Here is a 20318-nt window from a genome sequence, read left to right as displayed (position 1 = left end):
TCAACTTCGGAAACAGGTCGAAGTCACAAGGAGTCATGTCTGGTGAGTATGGAGGGTGTTTCAAGACCAATGCCGTCACTGCAATAAGAGCTTGACATTGTTTTTTAACATGACATGCACTGTCATTCAACACGACAGGGTGAGCGTCTCCCAATAAATATGGACATGTCACTCCATAAATCGGCAATAGTAACCACTGTTAATGGTTTGTCCCTCAGGACGTGGGTTCCCGTCAAAATTTCTGTGGACGTGGCGAACCTGGGTATGCCATTAATTTGAACGACGCTTTAATTCAGGCTCGTAGGCTCGTGCCCACATCTCATTAATGGCGACATTACGTTGCAGAAATGCGTCCCCTTTGTTCTGGTATCTATCCAGCTGGATGCCAGCCAGTGCATGCTGGTACCATTGCTGTACATCAGTGAGTTGATATGGAACCCAACGGCATGCAATTTTCCTCATGTTAAGACATTTTATCAGTATGTGCCACACCGTTTGATGACCGAGACCAACATCTACGGATAATTCCCGGACAATCCAATGATGGTCTACAGAAATGAGACCAATCACAATATCAATCTGATCTTCAGGAATGGATGGCAGACATGTGCAATGCAAATCCACAGTCTCATTCAGAGCCCTATGATAACATTCTGATGCATTTTTTGCCACAGGCAACCTCGATTTTAATCCACGAATGCTGATCACCTTTTGAAAACAGGCTTTATAGCCGTGAAATCTACACTCTTCACTTGAACACCACACAGCAACAACACTTTCAACCGGATGCTCGTCAAATGCAGACTACAGATCGACAACAGCATCACCTGACTGTTCCCATATCCTATTTGTGCTTGTCTGATCTGCAAGTGTCTGGATTACGTTTCCGTTACTTTATTTACAGTCCTTATAAGGATGATATACTTCATGATGTAGTATTAATGCCCTTAGTAAAAATTGGACACCCAACCATGAAGGGGTGGGGGAAGGAAAGGTATCATACACAACCTATGATAGTCTGAAGTAGAGTACAATACAGTAACGCACAAAAAAGAGAGAGTGTGTGTTCGCTTCCTTTGACATTCGGTGGTGTGGTATCTGTACTGTATTCTGTGAGAATCTGATGTGCCAAAGGTGTCTGATAAAATCATCAAAAAAATCACACACACACACACACACACACTCTCTCTCTCTCTCTCTCTCTCTCTCTCTCTCTCTCTCTCTTACCCCCCCCCCCCCCCCCCCTATTCTCTTTTCATATGATAAAATGTTTCTATGCTTGACTATTATCTTCCAAATGATCACAGAAAGTAACTTTCAGCAGTCTTGTGTCTTTTCTTAAAATCTCCACTATTTGTATTGGTAACATTCTAAACAAGGTTCAAACTAATGACACAACTTTCATTTTACAGAATAGGAATTGCTCTGAAATTATAAAAACAAACCTTCAGCAAGAGCAAACATACAGAAAGAAACAGCAACCATGAAGTTTCTAGTCTTAAAAATAAGGCAATAACAACAACAACAACAACATAAACAATTTAATGAGAATTTTAACACCTAAAGTAAAGGAAACAAGATTTGTTTGAAGACATATATGGAAAATTTGTACACTAGATGGAACAGGCTGAAATTAATGCAAATTGTTTCTGAAATATTCCACATTACTTTACCACCCTAGAATTAATTATGTACAGTGTGTAGAGGTAGATGAGACACACAACCCTAAAATCTTTTGAGAGAAAAGTGCCCTAGACATACGCCGTATTGCAGTAGATACTGGTCCCAGCCCTGATTATGTTTTAGCAAGAGTCAACAGGGATGACATAGTGTGTGAAATCATACTGATCAAGATTACTTTCAACTGGTGTAGAACCCCACTGTCTGAAACAGGCAGGAACAGCATTGATACATGACGTTAAATGTCTGTCAAACTCAAGTCACAGGATATAAACTTCATTGAATTGAAATCACAATATAATTATTAAATTAATGTTGTAATGGTCCACCTTTCAATACTATAATATGCAATATTTTGCTTTACATTAACTAGGGACTAGTTTCGGCCTGGGCTGGCAATCTTCAGCCATAATAAAAAACATCTAATAAGTAAACAAATGTACATACACACAACTGACATAAAACAAATGAACAAATATATACAATTGACATTAAAAACTGGGATGAAATTATGAGAATAAACTAGGTTCTAAATTCTTAGCATCTTGAGTATGCTCATCAACAAGACTCTTTCACGCACTAATATTCACAGCACTGTTAGTTCTATCACTGCTAATCATGGCAATTTCAATTGTAAACCAAGAACTGGTTAATGTTGATCCTGTAGTCAATCACCAAATCTACTTGAGTGGTGTTAGCCATGTGCAAGTCACTGAACGCCGCTGTAAACAACCACCAGCTGACACAGAACTGCTAGATGGTGTTTCAACATCAATCAACGTAATAAAATATAATGCTCTCGTAGTGCTTGTTAAAATCGTGCTGAAATGTTGTTGGACACTGTCAGGACGGCATATCAGGATGTGTTTAGAACAAATGAATTGTGTCTGGTTTAAAATTTGCAATTCATTGTGTTGTCCATGAAGTTAACCTGAATAAAATAAGATAAAATTTAATTAATGAATTGAAGGAGAGAGCATGTTAGTTAGATGGCATAGGTTATATGAGACTTACCTCTCATTGCAGCATGTGGTTTGTGGCCTGTTCTTGTGTGTGCCTCATAGTAACGGTTGTGAGATTTAAAGGAAAAGAAAGGGGTGGGACAAGGAGGGAGAGCAATGGCAGGAGAGAGGGGTGGGGCAAGGCAAGAGGTCGTTAAGGAGAGGGTGGGTGGAGGGGAAGGGGGGATTAAGGCGGGGCTGAGGGATGTGGGAGGCTGCTGGGAATATTTTGAAAATCTGAATTATGACTTGCTGGTTTGACGTTTCAGCCTGTTCTATCTAGTTTACAAATTTTCCATATATGTCTTCAAACAAATCTTGTTTGCTTTACTTTAGGTATTAAAATTCTCATTAAATTGTTGATGTTGTTGTTGTTGCTGCTGTTATTGCTTTATTTTTAAGGCTAGAAATCATGGTTGCTTTTTTTTCTGTATGTCTACTCTTGCTGAAGGTTTGTTCTTATAATTTCAGAGCAATTCCTATTCTGTAAAATGAAAGTTGTGTCATTAGTTTGAACCTTGTTTAAAATGTTACCAATAAGAATAGTGGAGATTTTAAGAAAAGACACAAGACTACTGAAGTTACTTTCTGTGATCATTTAGAAACATTTTACCATTTGAAAAGAGAATAAGGGGTGTGTGTGTGTGTGTGTGTGTGTGTGTGTGTGTGTGTGTGTGTGTGTGTGTGTGTGTGTGTGTGCGCGTGCGTGCGTGCGTGCGTGCGTGTGATTTTCGATGATTTTATCAGCCACATGTGGCACATCAGATTCTCAGATTCTCACAGAATACAATGCAGATACCACACCACCGAATGTCAAAGGAAGCGAACGTCAAACCAACAGGTCATAATTCAGTTGTTCATAATATTCACAGCACCTTCCCACATCCTTCAGCTCTGCCTTAATCCACCCCTTCCCGTCCACACCCCTCCTTCGCGACCTCTCGCCTTGCCCCACCCCTCTCCCCTGCCCTGCCTCTCCCTCCTTGTCCCGCCCCTTTCTTTTCCTTTAAATCTCACAATCGATACTATGAGGCACACACAACAACAGGCCACACACCACATGACGCAATGAGAGGTAAGTCTCACATAACCTATGCCATCTAACTAACACGCTCTCTTCTTCAATTCATTAATTAAATTTTATCTAATTTTATTCAGGTTAACTACATGGACACCGCAGTGAATTGCAAATTTTAAATCAGACACAATTCATCTGTTTTAACCACATTTTTATATGGCGTCCTGACAGTGTCCAACAACATTTCAGCATGATTTTAACAAGCACTATGAGAGCATTTCATTTTATTACGTTGATTGATGTTGAAACACCATCTAGCAGTTCTGCGTCAGCTGGTGTTTGTTTACAGCGGCGCTCAGTGACTTGCACAGGGCTAACACCACTCAAGTAAATTTGGCGATTGACTACAGGATCAACGTTTACAGTTCCTGGTTTACAATTGAAATTGCAATGATTAGCAGTGATAGAACTAACAGTTCTGTGAATATTAGTGCGTGAAAGAGTCTCGATAATGAGCATATTCAAGATGCTAAGAATTTAGAGCCTAGTTTATTTTCATAATTTCATCCCAGTTTTTAATGCCAATTGTATATATTTGTTCATTTATTTTATGTCAATTGTGTGTATGTACATTTGTTTAGTTATTAGATATTTTATATTAAGGCTGAAGATGGCCAGCCCAGGCCGAACTAGTCCCTAGTCATTGTAAAGCAAAATATTGCATATTATAGTATTGAAAAGTGGACCATTACAACATTAATTTAATAATTATATTGTGTCAAGTCAAACTCAAGACCTATTAATATATGTTCCATTATCAGAAGAGTAATCAAAAGAGTACTAGATGAGGTTTTTTTTTTCCTTTCCTTCATGAATTTCAGTGAATATCAAGATAGGCTTTAATGGTCAAGCCGGATGCTTCATGAAGTCATCTATCTTTCAAGGACTTCTCAGGTCAATAAAAACTGAAAAGCAACATGTGACCATTGTATTTCTTGATATAACAAGAGCCTTCGATAATATTGCACAACAGCTTTTCGGACATACTCTTAACAGAGTCTATTACAACTAAGCAGAAGGACCTTATCATCAGCCTACAATCAGATAACACCACACAAGTTGAAACATATATGAAGAAAACCAAATCCATAATACTGAAGAGATGGTTAAAACAAAGATCTCAGGTACCTCCAGCACTAGACAATCTAGCCACTCATTTCATTTTATTATTTGTAAAAGCAAGGAGGCAGCTATTGAGGTAACACGTATAGTCATTTCAGAAAATCGGCCTACAGATAAATCCAAGCAGATGTACTGGTATTTGCATCAAGAATGGGAAGGTAGCTGACCAGGTGCTCTACATTCATGATGAGTGTGAAGTAGTTTTTGTTTTTGGTTAATGGCTTTACATGTAATATTACATGTAATGTTATTATTTCAATTAATGGCTTTACGTCGCACCGACAAAGATAGTTCTTATGGCGACAATGGGATAGGAAATGCCCAGGAGTTGGAAGGAAGCGGCCATGGCCTTATTGAAGGTACAGCCTTTTCATACATTTGCCTGGTGTGAAAATGGGAAACCACAGAAAACTATCTTCAGGGCTGCCGACAGTGGGATTCAAACCCATTATCTCCTGGATGCAAGCTCACAGCTGCTCGCCTCTAACCGCATGGGCAACTCGTCCGGTGAGTTTGAAGTAAACAGCATTAAAGAAAGAGATGAAATTATGTATCTCAGTGTCTCTTTCAATGGTACACTCACTTTTGATTCTACCTTACCTTTAAAAGGCCTCCAAAGCAAACTAGACAAGCTAAGAACCTCACCAATACTCAAATCAGATCAGAAATTTACCGTTTTAAATACGGCAATTTGTCCTGCCCTTGTTTACACCTTTCAGACTGCAGAAATATGGCGAGTCTCACTCAATTTTCTGCAGGTGGCTGATAAAATCATCAAAAACTCCCTGAAAGAATCATACAGCTGCCCACAGACACACCTGGCAGTATGCTGTACCCTAACCTAACTGATAAATATGATGGAGACAATAAAAACAGTTTGTTAAACAACCATGAGTCGGAAACCCATATTGTGTGAGTAAAGGATATGCATATGCTCATTGGATATGACTGAGAATAATACAATGTTAAATGTTTTTCAGTACTTTGTTCTTCTGATCAATGTTACAATGTTCAATATGAGCACCATTAACCTCAGCACAGAGCCAGTATTGATTTAGCAGGGCGTCCCATGTTTGATGGAAAATATGTGGTGTGTTCTGTATGTGTGTGGCTGCTCAAAGAATTGTTGCAACTAATATTTCCTCAGAGTCTACAGGGGTAGAATACATTTTGGTTTCCATGTAGCCCCAAAGAAAGAAGTCTAATGGGGAGAGGCCCAGGGATCTTGCAGGCCCATGTACAGGTCTTCCCTCGCCGATCCATCGCATGTTGAAAGTAAGGGTTAATGCTGCACGGAGTGTTTCTGAAAAGTGCCCCATCATGCTGGAACCACACCGTCTCTCTGATACATAGGGTTACTTCCTCCAATAATGTCATCAGGTGCTCTTGCAAGAACAGTCTGTACTTCAACCATGTGAGTCGAAAAGGCAACATATAACGCCCAAGCAAGTAGTCGCCCATGATACCAGCCCACATGTTTACTGTAAAACATCTCTGATGACCTTTCTCAACTGTAGTACGTGGGTTTTCGGCTGCCCATACACAAGAGTTATGACAATTGTACATGCCTTCCTGAGTAAATTGAGCCTCATCTGTAATCTGAACAACTTCAGGAAACAGATGGTTTTCATTAGCTTCATGTGGAAACAAGTGTACAAACTCAAGCCAAGGTGGATAGTCATCTGGTCCCATGGCTTGTACTCTGGTAGGATGAAGAGGACGAAGCAGCTATTCATGCAACACATTCCATACTAAACTATGGTGAACACCAAACTCGGCAGCAATTGCTCATGTACTTGCCTCTTGACTGTTTTCAAAGCGTAACAAGTCGTCTTCCTCAAAGAAAGGTGTATGCACCATCTGTGTGGTCTGTCTGCATTGGGCTTGCTTACCGTCAATGTGCTGTTATTTCCCTGGATTGCAGTAAATGTGCAGTAATGCAAACTACTTTATGCAGGGAAATGTTCTCTGCACATTTGCTGAGCTCTTCAAGCACTGCCTTCAGCTGCACATGCAAAGTTCACGTCTCACAGTTCTCTCCATGCGCAGTGCTCCATGCTGATACTTCAACCGTCATGCAGGCACTACAGCACTACATGCTGTTTAATGGCTTAATGTTGAAAAGCACGACATCACAACACTACGTACCTCAATTCAACTTTGGTTGAACAAAGTTTGAAGAAAGTATTAACTCCTTCTCCATTCATGTACTTACACATGCACTGTGTTCACTCAATATAAGTCTCTGACGCATGGTTGTTTAACAAAATATATTTTTTGTTGTGTCCAGTTTGGGCACTGAATTTTTGATTAAAGGGTTTGGTGTTTTCAGAGTGACATGGGAAGTTCATCTTCAGAAAATTAGTGCATGTAACGTTCTTCATGGAGCCAGAAACAAAAATATGTGATCTGACCAGTAAAACTACACACCGTTTACAAATTATTAATATTACCGATGTAAGCTCAGTTTCTACAAGAGAGAAAATTGCTTCCATAATCCAAGCAAAAAACGCCAAGGACTGAGGAATCAGGAACTGGCAGCATTGTGCTCTTTACTTCAGAAAGGGATCAGTGTAGAGTTTTATAAGGAATATCCCTCTGCAAGCAACTGGATTCTTCATCATCAAGGACTCGCATGCAGTGAATGGTGAGATGCAACCAAAATAATATCAACGCTTTCAGTTGAACGGGCTATGCCAGGAAGAACCCAAGATGGTAACCTCTGTTGCAGGTGTGTCAGGGAGAAGGAAACACAGGCATACATTCTGGGTTTGTGCTCCTACGGTGAAGTACTGAGGAACTCACATCATCATAAAATAAGACCTTTGACTGCAGAAGAGCTTCAAAAGGAAAACTTGAATGTGCATGAAGAAGTTCATAGTGTATCTCTCACTGGCAGACGATGAATAGACACGAATGCCCACAGGAAGTAACGTACAAGAATTGAATAATGATTCCAGTGACCGATTTGAGCATCATACAAGGCAGCCAGACTAAGTACATCAAGAAAAAAAGAACATCTATGAGCTTAAAGAGCCTTTCTACAAGCAGAATTACCAGCTTGACAATATCAAAGTTATCAAACTGATGGTTGGAGCACGTGGTATATCCCAGGCTTATTTATAAAATTCTGGATTTTTTTTTTTTTTTTTTACAAACTGCTTTACCTCACACCAACACAGATAGGTCTTATGGTGATGATGGGAAAGGAGAGGGCTAGGAGTGGGAAGGAAGTGAACATGGCCTTAATTAAGGATACAGCCCCAGCATTTGCCTGGTGCGAAAATGGGAAACCAGGATAACCATCTTCAGGACTGCTGATAGTGGGCTGCGAACCTACTCTCTCCTGAATGCAAGCTGATAACTACGTGACCACACAGCTACTTGCTTGGTGGAAAGAGTTTCAGATGTGTGTGAAAAGTGCTGATAAAATTATCACTGCTGCAATTGGAGGACATCTGAACACACTCCAATCTAATTCGTACAGACCTACTTGATTTCACCATATAAACATACTATTTTCTTCCCCGTTATATACATATTATCTATATACGCCAAATATAACTTTTGTCAGTTTGGCAACCTGTTCATACAGGAAAGCCTCCGTAGCTCAGGTGGCAGCGCACCGGCCTCTCACCGCTGGATACTGTGGTTCAAATCCTGGTCACTCCATGTGAGATTTGTGCTGGACAAAGCGGACAAAGCTAGATGGGGGTTTCATTCATTCAATTCCTTACCCGGTCGAATGACTGGAAACAGGCTGTGGATTTTTATTTTTCATACAGGAAGTTGTTGACATTGTCTGCAAAGGAGTAACAAAGGCCCACATCTGATGTGCAGATAGTTTGTGGTTGGCTTCCCCACAGTGATCCAGCCACTTTAAGCAACAGGTTGTTTCATGCAGAAACTTTCATTTTGCAATTCATGCAGTGCTCCTTAAATGTGAAAGTTCTGTCAAGCGTTACTTCCAGATATTTTGGAGTGTCACAGGTCTGTATTTCAATACCCGACCATGCTATTTTGAGCTTGGTTAACCCGTTGTCCTTTGCAAACCTTGTCGAGAAGAAGTTGATGATTGACAGTATCATACGCTGCGAACAGATCCTGTGACCTTGTGAGTTTTGAATCCATCCTCTAATAAACTGTGTTAGATTAAGCAATTATCCAGTGCAGCACTTCCCAGGACGGAACCCAGTTTGCTGCAGAATAATTAAAGGGCTAATCATAGGTACGATGCGATTCAGAATCAGTCTTTCCAGCAGTTTGTAGGGGTGGCATAGAAGCACTATAGGTCTGAAATATTTTGGATCGCTCCCATTTTTTCGTGCTTTCAGTACGGCAATCACTCTCGTCTTCAGTACACCTTCGGTATGAGGCATCTGCTCATACAGTCACTGAAGAGTTGGGGAACCCATTCCTTGGTTTTAGGTCCAAAATTCTTGATCTGCTCTGATCGAATCTCATCCAGGTCTGCTCACATCTCGATTTGCATTCTGTGATAACTGTCCAATTTCAACACACTGAAGGTTACAGTATGATTGATCCTTGCTTCCTGGTCGCTTCTTTGGGTTTTGCACAGTCTGCCTTTATGGGATGTCTTTCTATTCAGGAGTAACCAATGTGCAATCTGGTTGTTGTTGATATTAGCGTGCCCAGTGGTCTTCATTGGGTCGTCGTCGAGACAACTGCTACAAGGGCTATATGAACATTTTTTGCATCTCTCTTAGAAATTATGTCCAGTGGTTATTCTTGTTATACATATTTATTAATATACAGGGTGGCCACAAAAACCAGTCACTTAGAATTTTTTTTTCAAGTCGCACTGACACAGATAGGTCTTATGGCGACGATGGGATAGGAAAGGCCTAGGAGTTGGAAGGAAGCGGCCGTGGCCTTAATTAAGGAACAGCCCCAGCATTTGCCTAGTGTGAAAATGGGAAACCACGGAAAACCATCTTCAGGGCTGCCGACAGTGGGATTCAAACCCACTATCTCCCGGATGCAAGCTCACAGCCACGTGCCCCTAACCGCACGGCCAACTCGCCTGGTCTTATAAATGTTAATGTACGTTGGTTTTGCTCTATGTTTCAGATTGTGTGAACTAAACGATGGTTGATACGTCCAGTTACAGTACTGAACAACGTCTTATTGCAAGTTGCTGGCTGCATGGCAGAGGGTAAACAGGAAAGACAGTAGCACACGTTCGGACTGACTTTCGGGCACTATTTCAACGAGAGCCTCCTCCAAAACAAACACTTCAGCGATGGAAAAAGAAACTCTTCGCCACAGGGAGTGTGAAAGATACTGATAGAAGTGGGAGACCCTCCACAAGAAGAGGAACATGTCAGTTTGTCGAGGAGCCTGTGGAGAGGTCGCCGAAGAAGTCGATGCGTAAAAGATCAGCGGAATTGCAAATACCCCTGTCGACAATGCAGAAGCACATGAAGAAAGACTTAGGCTTGCGCCCATATCGGCCTATGCCCATCAAGGAATTATCGGATGCTGACATGGACCGGAGAATGGAGGCATGTGTGGCACTTCTTCAGATGTTCGACACAATACAAAAACGAGGCAAAGTGCTCTTTTCCGATGAGTGTGCGATTTACAAGAGCTCTCATGCACAAAATGTGGTCTTCTGGAGCAAGACAAATCCACACTTTTATGAAGAGTTGGAAAACAACCCACCACATGTCATGATATGGGCAGCCACGGACAGCAGACGTTTGTTTGGGCCGTTCTTTTTCGACGGTGCTGTGAATCAGCACAGTTACCTGAACATGTTGCAGGACTGGTTTGTTCCTCTCTTGGAGGAGCACAGAATTCAAGAGACATGTTGGTTCCATCATGATGGGACACCTGTCCATTTTGCCATCGCAATGCACAAATATCTTAATGAAGTTCTTCCCTGGCGATGGATAGGTCGTGGTTCTCCTGTGCTGCCGGCTCCACTTGCCTGGCCACCACGCAGCCCAGACATTATCACATGTGATAATGCGCTATGGGCGTTCATAAAGGGTATCGTTTCACAAAACTGATACAATACCACGGATGAACTCAAAGATGCTGTAAGACAAGCTTTCACTAAAGTTACACCAGCAATGCTCCGAAGAATGCCGCACAGAACTTGGCACCGTATTATCCTTTGCCATGAAAATGGTGCACAGACTGATGCTTTGGACTCGTAATGCCGTACATTCCCAAGAAAACCTCTCTTAGAATTAGTGTGCAACTTATTTAACTAGGTTTAGGGATTTCTATTGGTTATAAGAGGGGGGGGGGGGGGGGGGGCAACGGGACTTTGTGGCCACCCTGTAGATATTCTGAAACTTGTATTTTAACCTACAATGATGATCTAAAATAACTTACAACATGCTAGAAGTAGCAGATGAAAGACAAAGAAAGCAATTAGTATAAAAGACAAAGCAGTACATAGACAAGTCACATAAACAAAAGTAATGGATAGTTCAGACAGGAGGATTAAAAGAGGGGAATATGTTCAAAGAAAAATCATAACAGGAGAATTACATGAATGCAGAGGAAGTTACAGATACTTTTACAAACAAAGCTTACCTGAGAAATTTGCTGAGCTACAATAGTAGTCTTGTTCATATTAAATTTATCTTTGCGGAGATGGATGTGAGTGTATAATGTCATTCCTTTGCACATGCTAGTTACAATGGCAAGTCGCGGCAACTTCATACATGCTCCCATGAAGAGAACCAAGTTTTCATGACGAGTTTTGCGAAATGTAGCCACCTGAGAATAAAATAAATATTGATGACAACTTTTAACAAGAAACATTTTGCACATGTAATGTTAATGAAACAAATGAATTTGTATCTGAGTATATTTCACGAAGCGAATTGACTGTCTAGAACAAGATTAGCAGCTGTAACTTGTATGGGTGTAAAAATGCAGCAGTAATACTTAAAAAAATAGGTACGATAGTTCTGAACAGATTTTGGGGTCTTAAGTGTACAAGACCAGAGTTGGAAGATTGACTAACAAATTCAGATTTCCTTTCTGGGGCAAAATTACAACTTTCCATAGTCTCAGTAATCTGTAGCAATTAAAGTGAATTTAAAGAGCACATTATCTTTATTATTAATTACTGTTCAGACTGGAATGGCATATATTCTGAAGAATCTCAAAGGAATTTTTGTTTTCACCTAATGATAACTTTTGGAACTTTCTACATTATTCCAAAGTTAAGTATTGGTAAGGAACAAATAAGTTTCAGATGTACATGCATATGTATATTACTGTTGACCAAAATATTATGTGCAGCTGAGTTCAGAGGTTGTTTATAAAATAACCATGAGCTATAGAGAAAATCTATTAACACCATCATTTTCCTCCTTTAATATCATGTTAGGTTATGTAGGTTTGAATTTGTAATTTATAGTTTAATATACAAGCCTGTTGGTGGAATGTAAAGAGTGTCGGTTTTTAAGAGTGTTACAACTATGAGTTAAATTTAATGAACTGGTTCTCAGAAACAGGTAATCTGATCGCATCCAAATTTAACATGATATACACTGACTGACAGAGCAAATGCAACACCAAGAAGGAGTGGTCAGAACTTCATGCCAATTGCAGGGTAGACTGACGTCACTGAGGTATGCTCATGATGTGAAATGCGCCGCTGTGCTGCGCACGTAGCGAACGATAAATGGGACACGGCGTTGGCGAATGGCCCACTTCGTACCGTGATTTCTCAGCCGACAGTCATTGAAGAACGTGTTGTCGTGTGCCACAGGACACGTGTATAGCTAAGAATGTCAGACCGCCGTCAACGGAGGCATTTCCAGCAGACAGACGACTTTACGAGGGGTATGGTGATCGGGCTGAGAAGGGCAGGTTGGTCGCTTCGTCAAATCGCAGCCGATACCCATAGGGATGTGTCCACGGTGCAGCGCCTGTGGCGAAGATGGTTGGCGCAGGGACATGTGGCACGTGCGAGGGGTCCAGGCGCAGCCCGAGTGACGTCAGCACGCGAGGATCGGCGCATCCGCCGCCAAGCGGTGGCAGCCCCGCACGCCACGTCAACCGCCATTCTTCAGCATGTGCAAGACACCCTGGCTGTTCCAATATCGACCAGAACAATTTCCCGTCGATTGGTTGAAGGAGGCCTGCACTCCCGGCGTCCGCTCAGAAGATTACCATTGACTCCACAGCATAGACGTGCACGCCTGGCATGGTGCCGGGCTAGAGCGACTTGGATGAGGGAATGGCGGAACGTCGTGTTCTCCGATGAGTCACGCTTCTGTTCTGTCAGTGATAGTCACCGCAGACGAGTGTGGCGTCGGCGTGGAGAAAGGTCAAATCCGGCAGTAACTGTGGAGCGCCCTACCGCTAGACAACGCGGCATCATGGTTTGGGGCGCTATTGCGTATGATTCCACGTCACCTCTAGTGCGTATTCAAGGCACGTTAAATGCCCACCACTACGTGCAGCATGTGCTGCGGCTGGTGGCACTCCCGTACCTTCAGGGGCTGCCCAATGCTCTGTTTCAGCAGGATAATGCCCGCCCACACACTGCTCGCATCTCCCAACAGGCTCTACGAGGTGTACAGATGCTTCCGTGGCCAGCGTACTCTCCGGATCTCTCACCAATCGAACACGTGTGGGATCTCATTGGACGCCGTTTGCAAACTCTGCCCCAGCCTCGTACGGACGACCAACTGTGGCAAATGGTTGACAGAGAATGGAGAACCATCCCTCAGGACACCATCCGCACTCTTATTGACTCTGTACCTCGACGTGTTTCTGCGTGCATCGCCGCTCGCGGTGGTCCTACATCCTACTGAGTCGATGCCGTGCGCATTGTGTAACCTGCATATCGGTTTGAAATAAACATCAATTATTCGTCCGTGCCGTCTCTGTTTTTTCCCCAACTTTCACCCCTTTCGAACCATTCCTTCTTGGTTTTGCATTTGCTCTGTCAGTCAGTGTATATTGGAATGTTTTAAACATTTCATATAAATACAGAACATTACGTTTCCACTAAAAAATTCTGTTATGAATTTAGGAAGGTAACCTTTTCTCAGTTCAGGGTGGTATTGCATTCTTGGAGAGAGAGAGAGAGAGAGAAAGAGAGTGTGCGTGTGTGCGCGCGCGTGCGTGAATGCAATCACATATCAGTTTGTATTGGGTAGAATGATATGCATAAGTAGCTGGCCATTACAGGAAAAGCTTAAAACTTCCCCCTGGTACTTAGTAATTACCTGTTATTAGCTTCATTCATTCATTCATTCATTCATTCATTCATTCATTCATTCATTCATTCATTCACTCAAACAAATGGTATTAAGAGGTCAGGAAAAATATTTCTCATCAGCTTTCCTCATGAGGACTTTGGACCTTCAATGGCAGCTTTAAAAATGCTTTACTTTTGCTTTTAGCATTTCAAAAGTTTTTATTTGCATATATCAAACTATTCAGAATATGTATATATATAGAATAGAATAGATTTATTTATCATCAACAGGTTATTTTCCCAATTAAAGATGATTCAATAAAACATAAATACAACAAATACACCGTAAGTAAATAACAATTTCCTAAAATAATAACCAAGTTCAAACTAAATCTAAGAGACCTTTTTATATGCATATTTACAAAACAATAAATAAATAAATAAATAAATAAATAAATAAATAAATAAATAAAATAAATAAATAAATAAATAAATAAATAAATAAATAAATAAATAAATAAATAAATAAATAATTTAAAAAAACTAAATCTCCTTATATAATCGACATTATTAAACTACATGTAGTAACTTTTACATATTTACATACAGGGCCATACATTCATAAGGCCAATAGGGCATATCTGATTTTAGACAGGGGTGAGTGAAAAAGGTCCACTGATTCACCCACCTCATTCAGTGATGTTAGAGCCCTCACAAGCCCTGAGTTAGCCCGAGCCACAGTTCTCACTTTAGGCAGATGAAAAATATACCTTTGCCTAGTATTGCGACGAGGAACATGTAATGGAATTAGCTCCGGTAATGTTGGGCAATCCACTCTATTCGTCAGACACTTATAAAGAAAGAGGGCATTGGCACATCTGCGGCATGAATGCAATGTCCTCATGCTCATAGTCTCACAAAAAGACTCGTAATCGGACGAAGAGAGAGAAATACCCAAGCCCTTGTAGCTGATCCATTTCATGAACCTTATTTGGACTCTTTCCAAGTTTTGTATTAAATACTGCTGAGAAGGCAGCCACACCTCACAACAGTATTCTAACAATGGCCTGATTAGAGTGCAAAACAAAGTTATTCGAGTTCTAGGAGAAACAAATTCGGCACAATTTCTTTTCAGAAAGCCAAGTAATTTAAACCCTTTCCTAGAAATCTTGTCTAAATATTTCTCAAAGGAAAGACTGTAACAGTTTGAAAGTGTCACACCAAGATCACTTATTTCATTCACAAAAGCTATTTGAAAATTGCATAAATGGTAAGGGTAATTTACTGGTTCCAACTTGCGTGAAAATGTAATTGCGTTGCACTTTGAAATATTCAAACCAAGCAGCCACTTTTTACACCAGTTACTTAGTATGTTTAAGTCAGACTGTAACAACTTACAGTCCAACTCACTATTGATAACCTTAAAGATCTTTAGATCGTCAGCATAGAGAAGGCAATTACTGTGTTGTATAACTGATATCATTTATGAATATCACAAAGAAAAGAGGGCTCAGTAAAGATCCTTGGGGGACACCTGAAGTAGGGTGGTACGGCTTTGACAGAATACCATCAGCTTTTATTACGCAAACTCTATTACTGCGATAGCTTCTAATCCACTCCAAAGAACTTCCTCCTATCCCATATGCTGACAATTTGGTGAGTAGAGCATCATGTTGAACTGAATCAAAAGCTTTGGAGGAGTCCGTATAAACAACATCCACTTGTTGCCTCCTATCTAGAAATTCTGAAATGAAATTGATATACACCGCCATACTGGACACGGTAGAGCGTTTCTGTACAAAACCGTGCTGCGCTATATTAATATACCGTGAAACTGAACTGTACAATCTCTTATACATGATCTTCCCTGCCACCTTTGAAATTAGGGACAATAACACAACACGCCTATAGTTACTAAACACCATTTTGTCTCCTTTGTTGAACACTGGTATGACGTAACCTTTCTTCCACTCACATGGAAAATACCCTGACGAGAATGACATATTTATTATGATGTGAAGTGGCCTACCTAGCTCAGATGAACATTCCTTCAATACTATTGCTGGTACGTCATCTGGACCACATGATTTGGAGGTATCCAAAGAAGCAAGAATTGAAGATACCTCTGTCGGAGAGGTCACTATTGAAGTTAGGCCTATATCACACACGGACAAAGTGGATATATTACACTGTGCGGCAGGTGAGTGATACTTATCAAAGGTATCTGCAAAACTTTCAAGATGCTCCTCTTGTCCAGTAGTTCTTTCCCATCCTGAAGCATAGTAGATGGCAGGCGAGATGACCTCTGTTTGTGGTTTACAAAATTTCAGAAACACTTCGGGTTGGCAGCTAATTTCGATTCCATCGAAGTTATATAGTTTTTGTATTTTTTTGAGCTGAAGACACTTAAATTCACCGCGTATGGTTGAAAATTGCACATAATCACTATTATGGCCCTTTTTTTAAACTTCCTTCTTGCCCTCTCCTTTTAATTTATATATCACCTCAGAGTCGTACCAGCATGGCTACTTCCACGTGCTAACTATCCGGGACGGTACAGTGTCTTTTATTGCAGCTCGAAGGAAGTCGTAGAAAAGGGTTAATGCCTCGTCGAGGGAGGGGGAGTCCTCGATTAAATTCCAGGGACACAACGAAAGGAGATCTCTCATTTGTTAAGAAGGAAGCCATACTTTCCAGTGTCGACTCAGTTAAATGTAAACTAGTAAGTAGGGCTCAGTCCTATAAAATGCCTAAAAAAGACCTGTAGAAAGACCTAAAAATATCAAAAAATGACCTAAAAAGTGGCAAAAAGTATGTAAAAATGTGATCCAAATTCATTCATAATTTTAGTTTTAATTACATATTTAATGAAGGAATATAATGTTTTAAAATGCAAAATTCTGGTGGTATGCAACTCACAGTGCAAAAATATATGAGTGAAATAATTCTTCTTTCAGACATTATATATTTTTAGATTAACACGATTAAAAAAATAAAAAATCTGTGTTTGTTAAAAAAAGTACTTGCAGAATTTAGAATGAAATGTTTTTCCACCTAGAATGAATTCAGCGAACCTGCAATGGACATCCTGGACAAAAATTGAAATCAGTATAAGTGGAATCATATTTGGCTCAACCGCACTAGGGTTACAGAAATTGAATTCAGAAACCTTACCTCAGTTGGCTTTGCAGTATATCGCATTAGTCATCTCCAGTTTTTACGTGTAAAGGATAATCGGTTATCAGATAGCATGTTGCAAAACATTGAGAAACTTCTCTCCACATCAACTGATATTAAAGGTTCATACGTGAAGCAAGTGAGATCTTCCTCTTCAAAACTCTTGCATCAAAATTTTTATTCCTTACACTCCCGTAAGAAACTCAGAGATTTACTCCCCCCAAATTTAAGAAACCTGCTTATCCAAATTATGGTAATGCCAATATTTGACCACTGTGACATAGTATACAGTAACCTGAACACCTCACTTTCCATCAAGCTCCAAAATGCACATAACGCATGTGTTCGATTTATTTCAGATATACCAAGGTTTAACCATATTTCTCCCGCATTTGATAGACTTTCATAGCTATGCTTAAGAGAGCGACGAAATTTACACATTGTTTCCCTGTTACGTTGTATACTGACCTTAACACTCCTGAATACCTTGCCACACAATTCAATTACCTAGGATCACCTACTAGTATTCCTACCAGATCATCATCCAGCTCAGTACTAAGCATTCCCATTCACCGCTCAACTGGCTACAGTAGATCATTTGTAATCACCGCCAGCCAAATTTGGAATTCTCTACCTGCTGAAATTAGGAGCATGTCAAACCACCTCCGCTTTAAGAAACACTGTCAAGTCTGGTTAATAACAATAATTATAATAATAATAATTATTATTATTCATTACATGGTAGGATTAGATCATAGCTAAGTTATTAGGTTAATTAAAACATTTAATTGATACCTTAAGATATTAAATTGTCGATAATTTAGTGTATATTTAACTCTTCATGTAGATAGATGTATGTATGGTCGGATAGAATAGCAGGCTTCATAGCCTGAGTCCCATCAAATAAATAAATGAATGAATGAGTAAAAAATAAATAAATAAATAAATATTACTTTTTTTTTCAATATTTCACTTATCTTGTATATAATTTGATAACCCCTGTTTTTTTTTTTGTTTTTTTTCAAGCATTACTTTCATCTTTCACTTCATTTTCCTCTTACTACAGAAATGATGTTTAAGAGGTGATGGATGAACTAATGATGATTCAAACTGAGAGTGGGCAAATATAGTCGAAAGAACACAAAGTTGGAAAAAAGCCATTAAGACCTAACAAAAGGCTAAAAACGGAACTTTAAGCCAAAAAACGCCGGAAAAGGCAAAAACGGATCAATAAAACCCACTATTTTCTGGTCTACAATGACCCAGAATGAACAAATATTATGTTGGGACTCCCCTTCACACACTCTAGAAAAAAAGGATTTTCCCTCAACTTCCAAGACACTACTTACAAGCTTTTCAGTCTGTCTAACACATAAGTTAAATATTTCACTATTAAAAAAAAAGATGATAATAATAAAAACTACTAATATAGTATCATGAAAGCCATTCATATAAACGTAAATTTCATTACTGAAAATTAAAGGAAAACTAAACAATCAGTTAAAAAGCTCATTAGACTATCCCTTAATAATAATAAAAACTACGAATATAATTCCACGAAAGCAGTTCGCGCAAGTGTAAATTACATAACGGAAAATTAAAGGAAAACTAACCAACCAATTAAAATAAAAAATAGTTTCAAGAAAGTCATTCACATACACGTAAATTATGTAATGGGTAATTAAAGGAAACCTTACCAATGCATTTAATAAGCTCGTTAGACTATCCCTAAATAGTCTTCGAAAACAATTCAAACTATGATGATGATGATGATGATGGTAATAATAATAATAATAATAATAATAATAATAATAATAATAATAATAAAAAATATAATGGTAGATTTATATAAATGAACTCAAATGTACTGTTCCAAAATAGTCTAAGTAATGAAATATGAAATAACAAAAATTACAGGCAGAATGGGCTGCCCATGCATTTTAACTTGACGTATTCGGTAACCAGAATTGTATTTTAATGTATATTTGTGACCTTGTCTATTTTACCCATCTTACAAGTATTTTCGGCTGATGACGTCCAAAAAAGGACAAAACATGTCCCGATGTTAATTGCTAATTCAAGAAAAAATGTTAGTATTTTAAAGGTGGAAGTTTTGACTGTACCTTAAAAAGTGACTGAGTGGGTCAAGAATGCCTTTAAGATGAGAAGAGGCCAATATCAACAACTCACTGCGGTTGAGCGAGGCCGTATAACAGGACTATGTGAAGGTGGATTTTCCTTCTGTGCTGTTGCAGAACTACTTGGTAGGAATATCTACACTGTGCGTGCGTGCTTGCAGCAGTGCTCAAGAGAAGGTACGCTCGCAAGAAGAACAGGCTCCGTGGCACCACCGAGTGGGAGGACCGGCGTATTCGGCATATGGCTGTGGCGCAGCGGACTACGTCTGCAGTAGTAATTTGAAGAGCGGTTGGCACCACAGTAATGCAATGAACTGTTCTAAATCGGTTACAGAACACAGTAGGTGTAAAGGAGGGATGGGAAGGAAAGGGGGGAATTGTAGAAGACAGGTGGTCTAATGTTTTAAGGGGAAGGAGATTGCAGGCTAAGGGCTCTGTTCAGGATCAGAATTCAGGACAGGTGTCGGTGAGAAATTGGTACGAGTCACTGCAGGTAGAACAACCGAGGGAAAATGAGGAACAGGGAACTGTTGCTGAGATGTGAGGAAGTAGGAGGAAGGGAAAAGGTAGGAAAGGGAAATGTAGTGTAGTGGAAAGGAAAAGACAGGTGGAACAGGGTCATGGGTGGGGGGGAGAAAAGAGGGGAGGAAGTAGCTTCTGCAGCAGCAAGAGAAGACAGGGCTGACCAGAAGGGGAGGGGATCAAATGAGGTGGGTAGGCTTGACGCTCTGGTCATGGGAGATTCCATGGTTAGATATGTGGGGAAAGTGTGAGGAGGAAAGGGAACCAGGGTAGTGTGTTATCCACGAATTAGGTTGAGGCAGATGTTGAGGAAAGTAGAAGAGAAGGAAGAGGGAAAGGAGAAGGTGGTAGTGTTTCACGTTGGTACTAACAACGTAAGACAAGCAGGTATAAGTACCACC

General features: G+C 40.1%; 1 protein-coding gene across 1 annotated transcript in view; it reads right to left on the bottom strand.

Moving 5' to 3' along the window:
• Nucleotides 1–20318, bottom strand: part of ksr (kinase suppressor of ras) — a 509869-nt gene that overhangs the window by 119997 nt on the left and 369554 nt on the right. The window contains exon 13 of the mRNA XM_067141756.2: nucleotides 11452–11637. Coding sequence (XP_066997857.1) covers nucleotides 11452–11637 — 186 coding nt within the window. The remainder of the gene's footprint in view (nucleotides 1–11451; nucleotides 11638–20318) is intronic.

The sequence above is a fragment of the Anabrus simplex genome, chromosome 2 (assembly GCF_040414725.1).
Source record: "Anabrus simplex isolate iqAnaSimp1 chromosome 2, ASM4041472v1, whole genome shotgun sequence".
In the NCBI taxonomy this organism is placed as follows: Eukaryota; Metazoa; Arthropoda; class Insecta; order Orthoptera; family Tettigoniidae; genus Anabrus; species Anabrus simplex.
This window is presented reverse-complemented; position numbering and strand designations above follow the sequence as displayed.